Genomic DNA, 21,740 nt, shown 5'->3' with positions numbered 1-21,740 from the left:
AGTGCTCTGTTGAGGTGGATCCATTCAACAGATTTTTTTCCTGTTCCAACCAGTGGACCACATCTGATCAAAGACCGTGATATGTGCTTTCCTGTCTGTGGAAAAATGCATTAGAAAAAATGTAGTGGGTTTCCGCTAATGACTACGTGTCAGAATTACCAAATGTTTGACATCCAATAGCCGATGATTAATTAATCAATGTGCTCTAGTGGTGTTGTTAAACAAAACAAACTTTTCGTTTTCAGTAAGTGTTATTTTAAATTGTCCATATCACGCCATAACCCCCCATAGTTATGGGTAGGCATACACACTCTGGTTATGTCAGTTTGTACCAACAACGAACTGGATTGGGGTGCGGGGGTGTTTGATGGATTGGGGCTGTGGGAAGTAGCCCAGGGGTAAAGCACACGTCTGATGCGCGGTCGGTCTAGGATCAATCCTCATCGGTGGGCCCATTGGGCTATTTATCGTTTCAACCAGTGCACAACGACTGGTATATCAAAGGCCGTGGTATGTGCTATTCTGTCTGTGGGATAGTGCATATAAAAGATCCCTTGCTACTAATGGAACAATGTTGCGGGTTTCCTCTCTATGACTGTAAAAATGGCCGTATGTTTAACATCCAATAGCAGATGATTAATAAATCAATGTGCTCTAGTGGTGTTGTTAAACAAAACAAACGTTTCATAAAATGCGGGACGGGATGACGCTCAATGGTAGATAGATTGCAAGATCGATCACCCTTCCTCCGTCCTAACGACAACTGATACATCAAAGGTCGTGGCATGTACTGCCCTGTCTATGGGAAAGTGTGTATATATAATCCCTTGCTGCTATATAGGTTGGGATAGCCTATGTGGTAACAGCCGGCTTCTTCTGTTTCGAACAAAAGGTGAAATAACCATCGATTCACTCGTAAATTTTGCAAAGATGAAGCAAGACGTATGCGCCTGCTCTCTCGAGTTACCCCCCCCCCCCACCTGGGGGGACTCACTGCCAGTTATGGAGTGCTTCTTGAATACCGCGTCACGTACACCGGGCCACGGGCAACCGTGACCTTGGTGTACGGCGACCCGGTAAAGAAATCAACCAGGAGGAGAAGAAGGAGGAAGACGGACGCGCCAGGGGCGGACCGGGGGAGGACAAAACCGACAGCTCAACTGCCGGCAGCGGCCTCTTCCGTTGTGCACCCCCAGCACCGATCAACATCAACGAGACCAGCGGATCCAGCTCAGCCGGACCCAGCCGTCGACTCGCCAGGGGCGGACCTCAATCAAGCGGTGATGGAATCGCCCCCATCAACTCCAGAGACTTCAGCCCCCGGGACTCCTGCGATGCCACCTCCGCCTCGGAAGAGTGCCGCAGTCGAGTCCCAGGCCCGATCTGTGGTCGTTGCCAATTGTAAGGCAATTGCGTCTCCAGGCAACCAACCAGCCAAGCCAGATCCGCCGACACAACCGCCGAATCCTGCTACGGAAACTGAGGAGCAGTGGTCACTCAAGGCCGGCAAACTACCAACGCGCTACTCCCAGTTAATTAAGACCAACATCGAGGACGTCCGGAATCTATTCACGCAACCTAAGCACAGTGCTTTTAGACCGTTACCAGCAAGCCCCTCAGAGGGAGACTTCTGTGTACACAGCGTCACAATGCGGGATGGCCGTGGACTCTGTTTCACCGTACGCCGGAAAGGGATCTACAACCAAGCACTGCTACTCCCAGAAATGGATAACCCGACCCTCCATCGAGCCATCAAAATCATAGCCGGGAAAGAGTATCGATCACTAGCCAAGTCGATAGCAGGATCCACATACCGGCCAGCCATCCCGCATTTCGACGTAACTAACTTCATCGGCTCGCCGTGAACTCCTCCCCTTTGCCAACCTCCTTTACCTCCGTGAGTATGGACTTTACTGACTTTAATTTTTTTAGGCCGTCACTCAAAAACTTTGTTTATTTTTTTGTAAAGAGTCGGTAAACCTTTATTTTCGGCAGTCCGTCTAAATTGCTCAAAATCACCTTAAAACCTTTTCGGCCGAGCAGTCATAAACATTTTGGTTTTAATTTAGAGTCCAGACATGTTTTTGGATGCAGTTACTCTTTGTAGACTTAGGTAAATTACAGGCTTCACCGAGGAATCGAAATTCAGCCAATCAGAGCACGGCTCCCACTCGGTGTTACTTCAAGTTTGCGAAGTGTCTGCTATTCGGTCCGCGCTCGCGTTGACTTCACTAAATGGCTTTTTTCCAAATTCTGCCCACTTCAAACTCACCTACCCCCCCCCCCCCCCCCTGCTCCGGAGTTACTCACTGGCGAAGTCAGAGGCTAAATCCGTAGTGGGCGTGCCTGAACCTCTGTGGATAGGGGCACGTTAATATAATTCCCAGTCCCAATAACCATCTTTCAAAATGTGCTTCTAAAGGTATGATATAAAAATGCTTTTCTTGTAGTTGTTGGTGTCTCAGCTGGGGAAATGTGTTTGATCTACCTTGGCTCGGTTATGTTTAAAGACAAGATCGAAATGTAATTTACATTTTAGACTGTTACGTGACTTGGAATATTCACTATGTGTATACATTCCAGTTCAGCTAACGCACACCATCACAAGGTGTTTTGCAAACATTGCAAGAGGCTACAGATAGCGCTAAAAATGTCACAAATGATTATTTTTGTTTGCTGAATCATGGATACGCAGGGGCGTGGCATGATCTGGACCTGGAGGGGGGGGGGGGGTGGTCGAATATGAACCAAGTGGACCCTTTTTCTATTTTGTTTTTGCACCACCAGAAACTCCATATGTATAGACCTGTATGTTTTAGTTCTCATCCGACCCCCCCCCCCCCCCCCACGTCCCTGGATACGTATCCATAATTACCCCATATCTCAAAGCGGGATATGACGACTATATAACGGGTTGACCGGCCTCAGTGGCGTCATGGTTAGGCCATCTGTCTACAGGCTGGTAGGTTTGGATCCCAGTCGAGGCATGGGATTTTTAATCCAGATACCGACTCCAAACCCTGAGTGAGTGCTCCGCAAGGCTCAATGGGTAGGTGTAAACCACATGCACCGACCAGTAATCCATAATTGGTTCAACAAAAGCCATGGTTTGTGCTATCCTGCCTGTGGGAAGCGCAAATAAAAGATCCCTTGCTGCCTGTCGTAAAAGAGTAGCCTATGTGGCAACAGCGGGTTTCCTCTAAAGAACAGTGTGAGAATGACCAAATGTTTGACGTCCAATAGCCGACGATAAGATAAAAAATCAATGTGCTCTAGTGGCGTCGTTAAATAAAACAAACTTTACTTTTTATATAACGGGTTGAATAAAGTACTTTATGGGACAAAATAAATGCACATGTGTTTCAGATGATATTGTGCTATTTAACAAGTCGAATTGTCGTGCGATGTTATTTTAACAAAATGTTGATAATGATCTACATTTTCACTGACCTGGGGCCCTTTCCACCAAGCGATCTTAGCACTATTAACTAATTACCGTAGATGCCCTTAAGGTGATCTTACAGCTAAGATCGCTTTATGGAAGGGGGCCCTGGCCGTGAAAAAACTAATTAAGGGGAGAAGTTAATTGCTCCCCTAACTTCGATAATGGGTAGCCCTTTAAGATATTACCATACTGATACCGTATAAATTCGCATACTATGGGAAGCTAAAAATACTCTTTGATCTAGTCTCAAGCAGTCGGTCAATAAATCAATAAATCAATCAATCATTTGACACGTGCTAACATCCAAAGAAGGTTCGAGCACAGCAGTCTTGGGCACATCCTCCAAATTTCTCGACGGATGTATCTCAGAAGAGTTGATGGAGACTTAAAGTGATAGCTCCCCTTAAACGCCGAGTTGGTTTTCACAACTGTACAAACCGTATACTACGCGCGAGTCAACATTTTTCACTCACGTTTTTGGAGGGGCAAGGAGTATCCCCAAAAGGTACAGTTTAAAATGTTGGTAAATATGAACAACACCCTAAATAGTCCTACTTTGACAATAACAAAATACAAAACAAAATGATGCAATGCTAAAATAAGATTTTATTTAACACAAGCTCCGAACTAAACACACGTCTAATAATAATAAAAAAAAAAAATATATTTTTCAAGTTTTGTGTATTATAAATTTAGGAGATCTAGGATTTAACCAATGGATGGAAATGAAATAGTCGACATAATTACAACAACCCCCTAAGACATACCCACCCCCGAAACAAAAAAATACCAGAGAAAAAGAAAGAGTAAAAAGGTTAACTTCAACGCAAACCCCCCCCCCCCCCCCCCCCCCCCCAACCCACCTCTTAACACCTCTCTTTTTATCTGAATCTCCTCCAAAGTCAAATCCTGGATCCGCCCCTATATACAAATTACTCACATAACTATTACTGTATATACCACCATGGTATTCGTTAATTAAAATATATTAGCACAAAATATACAATTACATTAAAATAAGCTAAAGCTAAAAATGTATTACAAATATATTTGTAAACTAATAAAATAGGCTATATAATTAATAAAATAGGCTATATAATTATTTCATTATTTTATGATTTATAAAAACAAATAAAATACCTATGCAATTCTAAATTTACATTTGATGAAGCAAAAACAAAACAAAATAAAAAAGCAACAAAATGTAACAAAATGTTTGACGGCCTAGAGAGCTTCGCTATTTAAAAGCTCAAGGGTCATATACACTGGATGCGATTTCAAAGATAGACTTTAAAGGAAAAGTTGAGGGACGAATGATGGACAAATCGGTATTAAAATATCTCTGCTGACGAACAATATAGCCGAGCTAAACAGTGATGCAATTTATTTTAGAATTTTAACCTAAGATAAATATCGTAAATATGAAGAAAAAGTTTTTATTTTAACCCTAAGAATTCATCGAAATACCCAAAAATAAAACTAGGGAGAAAGATAAAGCTCTAAAAATAAACAAAACTGTTTTCTACATTTTTCGGTGAACATATTTTGAATATTAAACATTTTAGAGACTTAAAACCCCAAATCGTACATTTATTAATTTATGTTAATGTTATTTATATATGAAGACATAGAGCCACAGAATTAAAAATATGTTATCATCGATTAACTTTAATCTGTTATTATTATTACAATTCACTGACAACAACATTCAAAATCATGTTTATAATTTATATGTCGATCCCAATATCGTGTGCAAGAATAACATCACGACATGACAAATAAGTTGTTTAGAGGGAGATTTTACCATTTGTACGTTATAGATTTGTAGGACAAAACGTATATCAGATAAATATTTCATACTAAAAAAGTATTAAAACCACCAGAAGAAATAATTATTTTTAATACAAATTTGGCGTATTTTTGTTTTGTATCTGCTTTTATGCTAATTTCATTGGCACATTTTAAGTGCTATAATTATGTGTTATTATAACAATGACTATAAGAAAGGTCACACATTTATATTGTTAAATACGTTTCAAAAGCATTTTATTATTGAATACGAATGTTGTTCTAGTTGTCATATTTCACTTGTAATATTTATAAGGAGAAACAGTTCTTGGATGTCATGCCCCTCATTGCCTTGATGCATATGTACTGTAAATGACAAATTCACCGTTGTCTGCAGTTGCCTTGATAACAACATACACTGATTTGACAGAGCTGTCCACGTTAACCGTGACACTTGTTACATGCATTTCTAAATCATGCAGCAAGTCAGTGTAGCCATTTCTCGAACCGACTGCGATGCTATACACCAACGCTGACCTCTGATGGAAGAATACTCTCCCCCAGTCTAAGTAAACCGTGCCTTCCCGCCATTGCGCTGTAATGGTTGAACCTGAAATGTTAAACAAATTGAATGTATAAACACTCACTGAAACTCATCAACGGATTCTATGTAAAGTAAAAAAGCTCAATGAAACAAAATTATATTTCGTAGTTTGGAATATACAAAATGTATACTTCGTAGTTGGAATTGGACAGAAATATTACACTTTAAGAATAATTTCCAGTAAGTTACCACTATCCGATCTAATGATTTTTGTTTTCCCCCATAAGTTATCTATCTACCTACCTACCTACCTACCTACCTGCCTGCCTGCCTGCCTGCCTATCTATCTATCTATCTATCTATCTATCTATCTATCTATCTATCTATCGTTTTATCAACCCGTATAATATCTTCATATACAAATAGATGTATGTATGTATGCATGTCCGTATGTTTGTGTGTATGAAGATATTTATCGGGTTGACAGATCTCCCCCCCCCCCCCCCCCAACGTTCATAAGATCCTTATGGATGTAACTACTAAGGTAGATACCTGTGAGTATGGGAGGGCGACTGTCAACAACAAGAGCACCAGCAATGACGTCACTGTGTTGGTCTCGGGTATCCACTGCCATCACCTCTGCGGTGCAAGTCTGCCCATCATGAAGATCAACATCAAGCTCAGCATAATTCAGACTTGTGTTTTTCCACTGTGTTATTGGTACTCCTCCAGCTGTGATGCGGTAACGGAATGTTTTAATATTGTGGTCATCGCCAAGGTTGACCCAGGCCATCTGCAAGTGTTTTGTATCAAGTTGTGCTGGAGGTCTGACTGTACTTTCAGGCGATTCATTGGACAGTATGAACATAACCTTTCCTTTTTGTGCTGATGGCGGTTGCAGCAGAACAATACGAGGACCCACTGATACAGCTGAGTGGAGTTCAATCTGATTGAAACATTTCAGACTGGCATAAATCTCCTGATGATGGGAAGCATTGACGACATTCAGTCTACAGTTTGTAATTTCTGGGGCTAGTGTCCAGGGCTGTATATGTTTAGATAGTGGCTTATATCCTGTAAATAAATTAGAACAAAGTCATATATAAAACAAAAAGTTTAACTGGAAATAACATTAAATCTTCCCCATATCAGCAATCTATATAATATATTTGTGTTTATTATATGAAAAATAAAAGAGACCAGGTAAGAAACTCCGCATGCAACGATGAAATTGTTTTTTTTTTAACAAAACACTGGCGTTTTATTAAGATATATTTGAAGATGAACTGCCTCTTACTGCATCAAATTGAAATAGTCAAATCCTGGTTTGCTATAACGACAAATATGCACATATAAAATGTTGTTAGAGAACATAACACAGTAAATGTATTGTTTTGATAAGTTAATATAATACAATAAAATACCTTGCAAATCACAAACTAAAACAAGTGTATTCTACTTAATTAAAAATATATTAACAAATTACCTAATTTAAGAATGTAACATCAGCTACAACGGACCAAAACAGAAAACTTCAAATACACCATTTTCTGTACCCAACAGACTCGTAAAATTACTTTTAAGTCACTTCTAATCTCGTTTCAACCACACCTTGTTATTATTTTGCAACATAATATTTAAAAAGCTGACTAAATATGAAATACCAATCAATGGTAGGATCCAGAAAAAAAACACTATTTCAAATATGGCCTAATAATAATAATAAAGATTATTTAATTCACTTTATCTTTATAAAATTTAAAATTCATTTAAAATTAGAACATATCAATGTGTCACGGAACTTTCCAGTTGTGGTTATAATGAGACATTCAAAACACCCCACCCACTGAATTGGCAAAAACTCCGAATTTGATATCCCATTCGAAATACCTCTGACTTCAGTTATCTGACATTATTCATGATTCACAAAAACAGTGAACCATGGAAGTTTATGCTGATACCGTAATATAGTCGTTTGCTTTAGTAAACTATTATAACATACCACATTTTGAACACTGATTTAGGAGAGATTATTATTTGAGCTCATTCGTTTTGAAAGTATACTAAGATAAACATCAGTCAGAAATGTTGTAACTTTAAGCATTTATAAATATGCCAGTAAGATTATGAGTACTCACCTAAAGCACACCAGCAAGATTTTACTCCACTCTCCTCATCACGTACGGTCCATGTTACGTCAGCAGTCACAGTCATCTTGTAATTCCCGTCAGAAGAATAAACCAGGGATACTGCAGTCTTACTAATAGAAGGTGGTGTATGATCAATGATCAAGGGGTCTGATTGGAAAACAGACACTAATCCAGCAGAATTTTCAGCTGTGACTGTAACAAAGACTGGTGTGCCATGAGGGATATTGGTTTCTATTAATTCATCGAAATGGAGAAATGTTGACTTGAGAGGTCGTATTTGAAATCCTCCTTTTGTCGTTCCAGCACCAATCTTTATTCGCATAAGATCGGATTCCGGATCACTGACTCCTGCAGAAATGGAAACAAGAGATGGCATTATTTGCTGAACTGTCAAAGCCCTATAATCAACAGTTTGCTTAATTTCATCACAAGAAAACATGAAGACATCTGTCTCAGATATTAAATCGGCCTGTTCGGTTAGTATTTCGACATCAAGACTTCCAGATTTTGGTGCAATGAAATAATGGTGGGCTTCAATTCTGGTTGCATTGTCAGTTAATAAAAACTGTGTTGGAACAAAAGCGTCACCAACTTTAAAGAAAATATTCATTTCAGAAAACAGGTATTCAGTTTGAAACGGTTTAGTGACACGAATCTTGAAATATAATTGTTTCGATACATCAATGGAGCCTTTGATGTTGCTGGTCTGCAATGTCTTGTTGGATTTTGGTTTGTTGATCCACGTAATATTCAACGTGATGTCTGAAAAATGTGAACACTCGAATCCAAAAGGTGGACTAGAATCAACCAGGATGGGAGGTGACATTATGGTTTTACTGACATGTCCAGCAGAATCAACAGCTGTGACAGATGCTTGGTATCGTTTTCCTTGAACAAAGGATACGTTACTGAGAGCTATGCTGTTCTTAAAACCAGTGTTGACCTGGAACAGTTTTGAGAGAACATCTGTAGTTTTATAGACTGCCACTTGGTAGTTGACTATAGCCGAATGGTGGTCTTGGAAACCACGCCAGGATACTCCAAATGAGGAAAGTGAGGATTGTGCTGCTTGGTTAACATGTTCTGCGGTATTGAAGACCACACCAGTTAGTGGGGGTTCATCGTCTATGACAAACCCATCAGAAAATGCCACTGAATAGAGGCCTGCTTTATTGATAGCTTTTACAGTAACATAGTATTTAGTTCCTGCTTTAAGTAGGTTTTGGGAAACAGAATAGTTTGTTGTCATTCCAACATCCTGAGGTTTTATTGCATCAGATCCTGAAAAATCAAGACATGAACAAATTCAATGTGTGTTGTTAGCAGATCAGAAAAAGGTTAGTCTGGGTAATACATTTAGACAGAGAGTTTATATAGTTAACGGGGCAGTGTCAAAGTTGCATAAACACTAATGGTTGTATTAATTTTTGTTTCAAATTGTAAAGCTTATACCCTTAGCTACGTCTACAAAAATTGCACACAAATAATATCATTTACTAGCAGAATGCACAGTTTATTGGTAAATCTGTAGTGTGATCTCGTTACGTAACAATATTTATAGCAAATAACTATGTGCTGTTATACAGGATATCCCTCGCGAAGTAAAGCTATTGTTTACTTTCTCGTTTTACCCTGGATTCGTTAAGAAGCTACTGTTAATGTCAACTTTCAACACATTACAGTTTTAATATTTGCCTTGCTGTAGGTATGGTCCTTTACTTTCTAGTGTAAATTGACGAAATATGACATTTGCATCTATGATAATTTACCTTTAAGTGTCATTTATGAATGGCGACAAAAATCAGCACATCTCTATAGTTCTGTTTAAATAGATGTATGATATATATATAAAAAACTAAGACAAAAAACAAAACAAAACAAAACAACACTTAATTTGAGTGGTAGTCAAATAGTCCAAAACATTGTCTTTGGTAAAAATGGGTGGGGTGGTAGTAGAGTGTAATGAAATTAAACCACTGATTTAAGTGTGCTGTCAAGCGTTAATTGGTCAATAGAAATGCATTTCCAGTTTTACTGAGAAACCTACTTTTACTAATAGAGAATAACGCACAACAAAAATCTTAGCAAGTTGTCTCCATTAGTCAAATCATAGATCTACCTCTAACACTACATTCAGCTTTAGTATATCTAGGTTAAATAAAATACTGAGCAAATATATAACAATCATATGTAATAATTTTATCATACCATGTGGACTGGAGCCCATTTGAATAACATATGAATCAATTCCACTTTGAGAGTCTTGGAATACACGTCCCCAGCATGCTGTTATAAGACTGCTCCTGGTCATAAAATCATAGTCTATTCCACACGTTTTATCAGAATCCATCACAGTTTGACCTCGTCGTATGTGTGGTGCTGTGGAGTCAACTATAATGGGTGGTGACTGAAACTGTTTGTACTCTGTAAAAGAATACCACATTTATATTGTTCATAACCAAGGCACCATTCAAATTTGACAATGTCCGTTTCTGGATCTTCAAAGCCTAGCCAATGTCCAGATAATGTTGACCTGATAAGTTAATATAACATCATTAAAATAATTTATACTAAACTATTTAAATCATCCTATGGTTATAACGGCTGTATTATAAACAATCAGTGGCATAATAGTAATATATAATGATCACATCTTGATTTTGATAAATGTAATTGCACGTTCTGTACGTTTTGTTAGTTGGGAAAGTGAAAGGCTAATAAATATGAATTATATGAAACACGGAAAAGGCATATATAAATATTTATTAGCATAAAATAATGGTTAATTAAGTATTATAAAATTATTAGAGATATCTTTTTTTAATGACACTTTTTATTTTCATTGGTGTATTGAGAGTTGGTAATAAAGCATTTGCAGACAATGTAATATGTCATAGGATTGATTCCCACAGATCATGTGAACCTTTCCACTGCCATCCAGTGATTTATGACTGGTATATCTAAAGCTGTGGTGTGTGCCATAGTGTTTATGAGAAAGTGCTTATAAAAGACCCATACCCATAATGCCTAGTACAAAGAGTGGTATATAGGGCTTGTCCTCTAAAAGGATAACCTAGTGACGTAGGCAATCGAAAAAGGGATCCGGATTATGTATTGGGTGTCTAGGACAATTGTGCTTGAAACTTAGTGGATTTGAGCACAGACATTTCTTCTACAATACCTAACGGATGCATACGTGGGTAATGAAATTGTTGTTTAAATACTAACGTTAACTGCTTTAATACAAACAAATTACTTAATATATACTCGTGTTTGGTTGGTAATGTCAATAATAGCAACACTAAAATGTTACATCAATTTTTGATTAATATGAGAAAAAGGTTTGTACCTGCCAGCTGAATGGGTAAAATAAAATGCAGATTTATATCAAGCCTATACCATGCTATGCAAAAAGCTAACTTACATGTGACCAACATAGTTTTCGTGATTCTGTTTTTGCCCTGCAAAGACACGTCCTATCGTTGGCGGTGTGTTATCCATGGTAAGCCCATCTGACGATCCCACAGAACAAAGGCCAGCTGCATTACAGGCTTCAACTATGACAAAATACCTTTCTCCTGGGATAAATGGCATATTCCACGTGAAATCTTAAAGAAAGGACCAACATAAATATGAAAATGTATATGGATTGTACCAAATTAAAATGAATTTATAAGATTCATTTTGTTTATTTTAAACTGAATTATGATTCAATGTAAACAAATTTGATATGTGTCCTTTATAATACATTTTGAATAACTTGTTTATTAGGATAGCATAGATGGGTACAGTTAAACTACCAATTAATACTATCTAAAACACAGTTATACTGAAAATTGTATTTATTTGTTATTTATAAGTAAAACTTTAAAATAATATTCTGTAATGACCTAATAAGTACCAGATATATAAAAATACTGTGTAGTAGAGGTGTTTGTTTAATACTATGACAAGTGTACATACTTGTACGGAGACCAACAGAGACTAATGGTTCTACATTAGCTTCAAATCTGTCAGATCCAAGTCCAACTTTGTAGCTACCAATACCAGAATGAGCATCTTTGAAACCCGACCAGTAACAATGATATATGGTCGTATTCTCTTGGTAGTCAACATCCTTGAATGAACACAAAAGATAGAGAAATCAGAAATGTTTTAATTATCATTCTTTACAATGCTAGACTATTAATCATTAATATTTAAAATAACAAAGTGTCAATCAGCAGGTTTCGAACGTACCGCACCGATTCGCATGGCATTTGACAGTCCATCGTCTTATACACTCAGCCAAAGTGGCTTCTACAAAAATAGAAGGACCTTAACCGTTAGCTAAGACCGTGTATTGACAAACACTCGGTTTGAAACAAGTGTAACAATTTTGTATGTATATACAGTAATTGTAATCAATAACATAACAAATATACATGAACCTGAAACTTTGGTCACAAATATTAATGGTTTTTAAAGAACTTTATTACAAGAGTCTAAGTAAAAAAATATGATATTGTGATTACTACAGATGTTACAAACTCTACTGCAATAATTAAAATAACACTTTGAAACATTTTCCTATATTATCTCATATATGTTACAAAAAGTATCAATGGAACTTATCATTTCACCTTTTCAAAATCAAGACCATCTATAACAATGCCAATATCAGGAGCTGATTCATCCATCATAAAAGGAGGTGTGTGTTGTACTGTGAATAAGCCTGCTTGGTTCGTCACCTAAAATTAGAATACATATCAGTGAAAAACTTGCTAAAATTAAAAGTCCCCTCAAAATACCGGCCTCGGTGGCGTAGTGGTAGGCCATCGGTCTACAGGCTGGTAGGTACTGGGTTCGGATCCCAGTCGAGGCATGGGATTTTTTAATCCAGATACCGATTCCAAACCCTGAATGAGTGCTCCGCAAGGCTCAATGGGTAGGTGTAAACCACTTGCACCGACCAGTGATCCATAACTGGTTCAACAAAGGCCATGGTTTGTGCTATCCTGCCTGTGGGAAGTGCAAATAAAAGATCCCTTGCTGCTAATCGGAAAGAATAGTCCATGTAGTGGCGACAGCGGGTTTTCTCTCAAAATCTGTGTGGTCCATAACCATATGTCTGACGCCATATAACTGTAAATAAAATGTGTTGAGTTCGTCGTTAAATAAAACATTTCTTTCACCCTCAAAAGGAAGGTATTTTTTTTCAAAAAGAAATTGCTAATAATATGCGTTAATCTAATCACCAATAATACACAAAAACAGAATAAATTTTAAAGTGTGTAGTAGAAGCTGTAACATATTTAACGATTATGAATCTGCGATTAGCATATTCAATATCGTATCTCTCTCTGCACAAGACTGATTACAATCGATAGAATCGTGAGGGTATGTGGTCATGATTCACTGTCAGGTGCTTTGACTTCAAAGAAGAGCTGATCTTGTGCACACAATATATGGTTTCAACTACATTTGTATGAGGACTGCTATTTTACAGCTCACACCCACACAGGCCTCGTTTAGTCCCAAACTATGGGAAGTGAACTTACATTAATAACAAGCTTCACTGTTTTAAAAAAAAACAGGCATTTGCATTGAACTGCATAATTTCTTCTTACAAAGTTTAAAAGCTAATATCTCCTTTTAATTGTAAAATAAAACTTTTCATTGTTTAACATTTCGTAATCAGGCGTGGGGTGGGGGTGGGAGTGGAGGGATGGTGATGGTGGTGTCAGAAATAGCAGTTTCGATGTGAAAGAAGCTTCGAACCATTACCTGCAAATTAACATCGGCTAACAAGTTCTCTGAAAAGCTCTTCCAGAAAAAGCAGGATATCTGAATGTGCATGCAGATGTACATAAACTAAGAACTGTATGCAAAATATTCACAGAAATATTGATCGAATTATTTTGAGGATGAAGCATGTTTAATAGCATACTATTGTCTGTAATGTGTTAAAATATAGCATACAATTAATGTACCAGGTTTATCATAAAAGCCAACTGCGCTACTATTAACATTGCCATCTATGAAAAATACGTTTTCAACAATTAAGGTTGCCTGGTATGACTGCTTTATACCATTCTGGAAATGAACAAAATTATAAAATATTTATTGCATTCAAACTTACACCAATCCAAATAACACACTGATCACAACATTTACTTATATGTTCCTACTAAAACTGTTTAGTGGAAGTAATGAATGAATGAATGAATGTTTAACGACACCCGAGCACGAAAACTACATCGGCTATTGGATGTCAAACTATGGTAAAGGCAAAACTTAGTGATGGTCAACATCAATATAAAAATTCAACAGTTAAATTAAAACCACAGTGTAAAGAACTGTATAAAATTACAAATATCACAGATAGTTAAAATTAAAATTTAGAATAAAAGTCAGTATCACGTAGAAACTGTAATATAAGTTCTGGATGGAATCGAAAAGATTCCATCACAGTTCTTTGTCCAAATATATCTTTTCGAGTTTCTTTAAGATGCTTACACTACACCAAAATGTGGCGTACCGTCAGAGTACACTGACAGTGCTCACTTAGTGGAAGTATGTGTATCATAAAAGGTATATGGCCTAGTGTTATATTACTATCTACCATTCTGCACAGATAACCTTTTAATGGATCCTTAAACCCCATCAGATGTCAGTACTGTTGCTATAGCAATTACATTTAAACATTAAACATCCATAAGACATATATGCACTAAATTGTACTTTGAGTTTGTTATTCCTATAAATATATTAAGATGTTATTTTGTCCTACATTGATTATAAAAGAAACTCACATTTTATGACATTGATTATAAAAGAAACTAGTGTTGTATGATATATTGATTGTTAATGTATGTCTTACCTCAAATCGAATATGGTATTGATGGCCATCAACAAATCCATTTCCACTGATATCAGCGAAGTTGTCTGTGTATTTCTTCGTTATGATGACATCATATTTGTGGTTAACTAATCCAACTAAAAGTCTCACAGTAGACAGCCCACTTTCTGGATCTTCAAAACCTTGCCACTGTATTCTAAATTCCCGACGTGGCAAAAAATGTTGATGGAATAGAAGTCCCTCTATATTAACAGTACCAGGTACAGGCGGCGTTGTATCTACAACAACTCCATCAGATACAGCTGTTGATGTGTGTTCCAGGTGGTCAAATGCTGTTATAAATAGTAAAAACATGTAGTATGGGTACATTGATTATATTCAAAAATAAGATTTACTTTAAGCATTACAATAAAAATGTGAAGATATTTATTTTAAGATAAATAATGGAATATCAAAGCTGGAAACATTATTTACTTTGTTAGGGTATGGAATAAATAACTGAACACATAACAATTTGCATAATAAACGTAAATCGGTTTACCTATAACACAAGGAAAAATTGATAATTTTCACATTGGTATTTACAAAAATATAGAAAAGACGGAGTATAACCTTTGACAGTAGCATAGTAGACTTGTCCGTTGATCAGTGTAAGATTCCAAAGTTGGCCAGAAGTTGTCATCCCAACACTTCGGAAAGGATAGATGTCCTCAGCATTTGGAATAGTTCCTTTATCAAATGCATATAACATCATCATATGTCACACTTTAAAATATGATTATTTGTTTTTTAAAATAGAAAACAAAAAAGTAACAATACAGTAAAAGAGATAATTTCAATATACCAGGTAACATATAATATAATTATAATGTGGTAAAATATATATATCTTAACAACATGACTATATCGAGTTAATAATAATCAAGTTTGTTTTCATAAACCATTAAATGAAGTAAACCAGACTCAAAGAAAGATGATCCACAACATAGTGGCTCCTTACCTAATGCAAAAGCGTATCCAGCAATTCCAGATTCAAATGGGATGTTGACATATTTCTCAACATCTGTGAAACTGTTCCAAGTTATAGTAAGTGCAGATCCGTCAGTTACAAAACCATTGTTTTGTCCAATGATGATAACATTTCCTGATTCTGGCGGTTCATCATCTACAACAAAGCCATTGCTGCAACCAGCAAACGAATCCAGTTTTTGGGTAGAAAATTCTCTCTTGACTTTTGATGCCTGGACATGCGCACATATGTAATATAGTTTACGATTTTGCAAGTATATCTTCCTAAAATTCACCACACCACCAACAGTTTGAAGATTTGATATGCATGTTTTGTCAGAAGAACAGTCCTGTGGCAGATAGTTATTTGTCATCAGGTACCACGAGACATTCCGATTGGCTGTGTTGGTTAGAACACCGCCAATCAACATGTCACTTGTTGCAAAGTTGATTTCTTTTCTATGTACAAAGTTCATACTGTCTTTATCAAGGTATTGACTCTTTATCAAAGTTAAGGCTCTTTCAAAGTTAACATCATTGCTGTCTATGTCGTATAGTATATATGGTTTATAGTTGTGTATGTCTTGTGCCAGTTTTACAGGTTTACAAAATATGTCTGAAGATGCAGATGTGCAAAATACCTTTGCACATATAGATATATCTTGATAACTATACACATCCATGGGAATGCACACTTGATGCTAAAAATAACAAAAATAAAACAAAACAGCATAAATAAATAAAAAAATCCCCTTCAAATAACAACAAATCAATACCAAACATATCATCATCATCATCATCATCATCATCATCATCATCATCATCATCATCACCATCACCACCACCAACAAAAGACAAGTCGAAACGAACACGTTTGATTATATAGATTTAATTTAAGTTCATAAACCAAAATGCATTAATAAATGTTTTATGCCTGTTGATCTTTGTAAAGGTCCAGGCTTGTCGAAAACGTAATTAACTATTGTTTGGTATCTACGTATACCTTTTACAATATATATGAAGTATCAATAAAACAAATTCCAAAAAATTAACCGTTTTTTTATATATTCGCAATAACAAGTCGCGTTTTCCACATCGCTTGCCAAAATGCTTCCGACTCCAAGAGCCAAGTCGCGTGACCCCGTGACGAGGTGTGCGGCATTCTCTGAAAGCGTGATTGTGTACAGCCTTTCACACCTGACCTGACCTTTTCACACATTTGATTTGGAACTCATGTTTTTTTTTTTTAAAACGTGAAAATGTTATTCCAGTGAATTGAATTGTATGGATGGAATGTTCTTTTGGATGTAATTTTCAAATGTGAAATATGGTTTGGATGTACCAAAGCTGCAGTTAATGGCAAGCGAAGTGTGCATGTTTTTCCAAACTCTAGTAGCTCAGTGGAAATGTAAAGGACCGGCATGATGGGATAGGATCTTTAGTGGCCACTTCACCCCAGGGGATTACAACAATTATTTAAGGTGGTTGGTGGGTATGACATCTAAACGTTTACATTTTTTTTATCTGTTCCAAGCCTGTATCCCCACCGACACAAGTTCTACGATTGCACATGACAGCAAACAAGAAACCATGACGAACATCAGCTAAACTAGAGCTCAAAAGGTGAGTTATAAGTTAGACACACACACACACACACAACACACGGCCCGGGGGGTGGGGGGGTACCAGTGGCGTTTTATGGATTTGGGGGGGGGGGGCACGGGAGCTATACCCTACATAAACGTTTTTTAAACTTAAAATTTTATAAAATCATACATGTATACTTACATAGTGTAGGCCCCCCCCATATAAAATCCTGACTACGCCAGTGGAGAGTACTAAGCTTTAGAATGATAAAACTATGGAGCCAGTATTTCATAATTAAATACATTTTTTTTCTGTGTATATATGCTTAGAACAATTTGTCTCTGGCTTGTACACCCCCACCCCCACCCCCCCACCCCCACCCCCCCACCCCCGCCCACATACACACACGAGAATGTGCAACCCACATTTACGACACTTGAACATTACTATATCATTTCCAAATCTTTTATATGCACCATCACAGACAGGATAACACATACCACGGCTTTAGATATACCAGTCCTAGTGGACTGGCTGGAATGAGAAGTTGCCCAATGGGCTTGATGGGATTGATCCCAAACCGAATCATCTAAGAAACAAAATAAATATGACTAATGAACTCAAAAGCATGTATGTATATATAAACTATTTTTATTAATCATGTAGGTTACATTGCTTGTTATTTCAGGGTACACTGACGAACTGATGACCACACTGTGTGATGGAGTGATATCAAATCTTTCAGAGCTTTCCTCCATCTTGGACTTGAACATTCCCAGCTTTCTATGTTCCAACTTTTAAGCGACCAGACACCGAAGATGCCATAGCTACACACAGTGCTATATCCATAATTGCACATTTTCCACATCTGCACCTAAAACAGAAAATTAATGTTTGTGTTAACAATTAGTTTAAAAACGATTTTTTATAGCACTGAAGAACAGGCCAATTGTTTGTTGGTGATTCGCCTGTCCTGTATGACTGTGTCAAGGGCAGCATTAACGTTTTCGTCATTGGACACTTCACATGGGCGACCAGAGCGTGGATAATCTTTAGTACCTTTCTAACCCGTTTGAAATCAGCACACACTGCTTTATGGTACTGTATGAAGGAGCATCATCCCCTTATGTTTCGGACATATCCTCATGAATTTTCTTCAGTGTCAGTTTCTTTAAATGCAAATACTTAATTACTGCATGACCCCCATTTTCTGTGAAATTCAGAGGGGTATCTGAAAACAAAGTTTTGCTCTGATAGGTTGTACACAATGAAATAATTTAACACTAACCATTCATCACTTTAGATGTGGTTCTAGATTTTGGACTCATTGTGACACCTCTTTCATAGTAAGGCCAGGAACGTTTGGGACACCCCTCGTAGTGTGTATTATGTAGTATATAATCATGCAAATAAATATTCCAATGAAACTGTTAACAATCCTGTCTTGTTTTCTTTTGTACAATTTATTATTCATTATAAATAATGAAATCTACATGTTGCCAACTTACTTGTATTATTACTACTATACTAGGCAAATATTTTCGGATGTCACCCACCCAGTTTTATTATTATTATTTTTGTTTTTACAAATTGGCTAAAAAGAATTGTCTTTTGATGATGGAACTTCAAAGACCCAAAATAAAATAACAACAAAACATCTCCAGTGTTTGAGCAATTGTGGTAGCCTACATGTTTAAATACATATACACGACAATAAGTAACCATTGGAAATGTCTAGACGGGGATATTTTGTCTCAAAATGTGACCCTATATTTGCTATAAATTAATTTAGAATGGAAAACCCACATTATTTGACAATGTATACCATCTCTATAATTAAGATCAATTCCAAATTTGTCTTACCAACTTTCAAGATCAGTGAGTAGTGTTCCGCCATCTCGGTCATCTTTGTTTACCACTTCAATACATAGTCATTTGGCTTGCAGGATCATCGTTGTATCAAATTGATAGGGAAGTACCCCTAACAGATTTTCTCCTCCTTCCTCACCAATCGAGGTACCATTAGAGTAGATGGACAAATGTGAGAGTTCTCAAAGTTTGTGAGCTAATAGGCATTGCAGTGAAGTTGTGCAATTTTTTTTTTAGGGCAAAGGGCATGACGGCCAACTTGGACTAAAATATTTATTTAATATTTGAAAATAATTTACTCTGGCAATCATGAGTTAACTGGAATAAAACTTGATACACAATCATATTTCTCCAAAACATGACTCGCATACCAAATGGCCACTTTCACCGAAATCTGAGGAAAGTGGTAAGGTTTGGGAGTCCATTCAAATGCAATAAATAATTTTGAGAGTTCTAAAACATTGGCATCTGACTTCACCTATGACATTTATAATTCCCCAAAATCAAGTGTATGGTAACCATTATGGATTTATATTTGGTGGCCATTTTGTATTTTAAATCGGGAACGGTAAAAATTATGCAAACATATGTACCTACTATCACCCCAACAAATAGGTTGTCTCAAGGCACTCATGTCTGAAATTCTGTATGTTGTGCCCGTGCAATGCGTTCTCACCATGGGTATAAATTGTGCATGATTGTCATCCACATATTCACGCACACTTCAGTCAAAAATGTGTTTGCATAACTTTGAACATTTTGTTGTGGCCTATAACCGGAAGTAACATTAGTCATATTGAAATCCAAATGCTACTTAGGAAACCTCACTCTGGGCCTAATTCACGAAGGCCATACATCCATTCTTTCATAATTAGTGTGTTGGACGGGCATCGTTAACATGTGTAGTACTAACAATATGAGTGACCCTTCAATAGTGACGCTGAGTATATAATGTTTGCTATGTGAAAACAATTTCCTATGAAACACAATGGGCCAGTCATATTTCTTCAAAACATCTTCTTGCATATGCTGGCAATCTTGAATTTAGGTGATTATCACATGAGTTTATATTGAAAACCTCTGAATCAATCGTGGGGGTTATAATGTAGAATGGTATCCAATTTGAATGTCCTTGCGATGCCACTAATAATTCCTTTATTAGCAACCAACTGGATGTCTTTAGCAACAGCAAATCGAAGCTCATAATAACAAACATAACTGTTAAAAACAACTTAAATAAAATTGAAAACAATGTCTCTCACCATTAATTTAGTAATATAGCAATTTGCATTCTAGAACTTTTCACTTTAGGTAATGAAGCTTTCACATAAACATGTCACTGTATGCCATATAAAGTTAAACAAGTAATGATTTGGTAAACTGCTTATTTAGATTTGTTTAATTATTAGAAGGTGGGCAAAGTAAATAAATGATTGGTACCTTTCCTACAGCAAGTAGATATTTTGAGAATTTTTTTTTATCCGGAAGATATAATTTCCAATTGGTTTCTTATTAAATATGTATATTGGTGTAGGTATATTATAGATACGTATGTGTATGTGTGCCTTTTTGCATGTATGGAAGTATGTGTGTGTGTGTGTATGTGTGCCTTTTTGCATGTATGGAAGTATGTGTGTGTGTGTGTATGTGTGCCTTTTTGCATGTATGGAAGTATGTGTGTGTGTGTGTATGTGTGCCTTTTTGCATGTATGGAAGTATGTGTGTGTGTGTGTATGTGTGCCTTTTTGCATGTATGGAAGTATGTGTGTGTGTGTGTGTATGTGTGCCTTTTTGCATGTATGGAAGTATGTGTGTGTGTGTGTATGTGTGCCTTTTTGCATGTATGGAAGTATGTGTGTGTGTGTGTATGTGTGCCTTTTTGCATGTATGGAAGTATGTGTGTGTGTGTGTATGTGTGCCTTTTTGCATGTATGGAAGTATGTGTGTGTGTGTGTATGTGTGCCTTTTTGCATGTATGGAAGTATGTGTGTGTGTGTGTATGTGTGCCTTTTTGCATGTATGGAAGTATGTGTGTGTGTGTGTATGTGTGCCTTTTTGCATGTATGGAAGTATGTGTGTGTGTGTGTATGTGTGCCTTTTTGCATGTATGGAAGTATGTGTGTGTGTGTGTATGTGTGCCTTTTTGCATGTATGGAAGTATGTGTGTGTATGTGTATGTGTGCCTTTTTGCATGTATGGAAGTATGTGTGTGTATGTGTATGTGTGCCTTTTTGCATGTATGGAAGTATGTGTGTGTATGTGTATGTGTGCCTTTTTGCATGTATGGAAGTATGTGTGTGTGTGTGTGTGCATCTTATCAAGAACAGTAACGAAAATAATAAATCAATTAAAAATAATGTAGTACTATAATTAATTCAAAACTATCTATATTACCTTCATAGAACTTAATAACTGCTTGTAAACAGTGTTCATTGATGTTACTTGTTGGTGTCCAAGACGTTGGTTAGCAAGGTACCACTGAAATGTACTAGAAATGTCATTTGCATC

At 36.8% G+C, this 21,740-nt stretch overlaps 1 protein-coding gene across 1 annotated transcript in view; it reads right to left on the bottom strand.

The window, feature by feature from the left end:
- Positions 1–4,282: 4,282 nt before the first annotated feature.
- LOC121368688 overlaps positions 4,283–21,740 on the bottom strand; it is a 44,325-nt gene continuing 26,867 nt past the window's right edge. The window contains 10 exon segments of the mRNA XM_041493426.1: positions 4,283–5,843; positions 6,330–6,851; positions 7,916–9,208; positions 10,136–10,368; positions 10,371–10,460; positions 11,352–11,535; positions 11,676–11,686; positions 11,818–12,071; positions 12,550–12,657; positions 15,686–16,477. Coding sequence (XP_041349360.1) covers positions 5,578–5,843; positions 6,330–6,851; positions 7,916–9,208; positions 10,136–10,368; positions 10,371–10,460; positions 11,352–11,535; positions 11,676–11,686; positions 11,818–12,071; positions 12,550–12,657; positions 15,686–16,477 — 3,753 coding nt within the window. The 3' untranslated portion in view covers positions 4,283–5,577.

Source organism: Gigantopelta aegis, chromosome 3 (assembly GCF_016097555.1).
Source record: "Gigantopelta aegis isolate Gae_Host chromosome 3, Gae_host_genome, whole genome shotgun sequence".
NCBI lineage: Eukaryota > Metazoa > Mollusca > Gastropoda > Neomphalida > Peltospiridae > Gigantopelta > Gigantopelta aegis.
The sequence above is the reverse complement of the archived record's forward strand: the minus strand, read 5'-3'. Positions and strand labels throughout refer to the sequence as shown.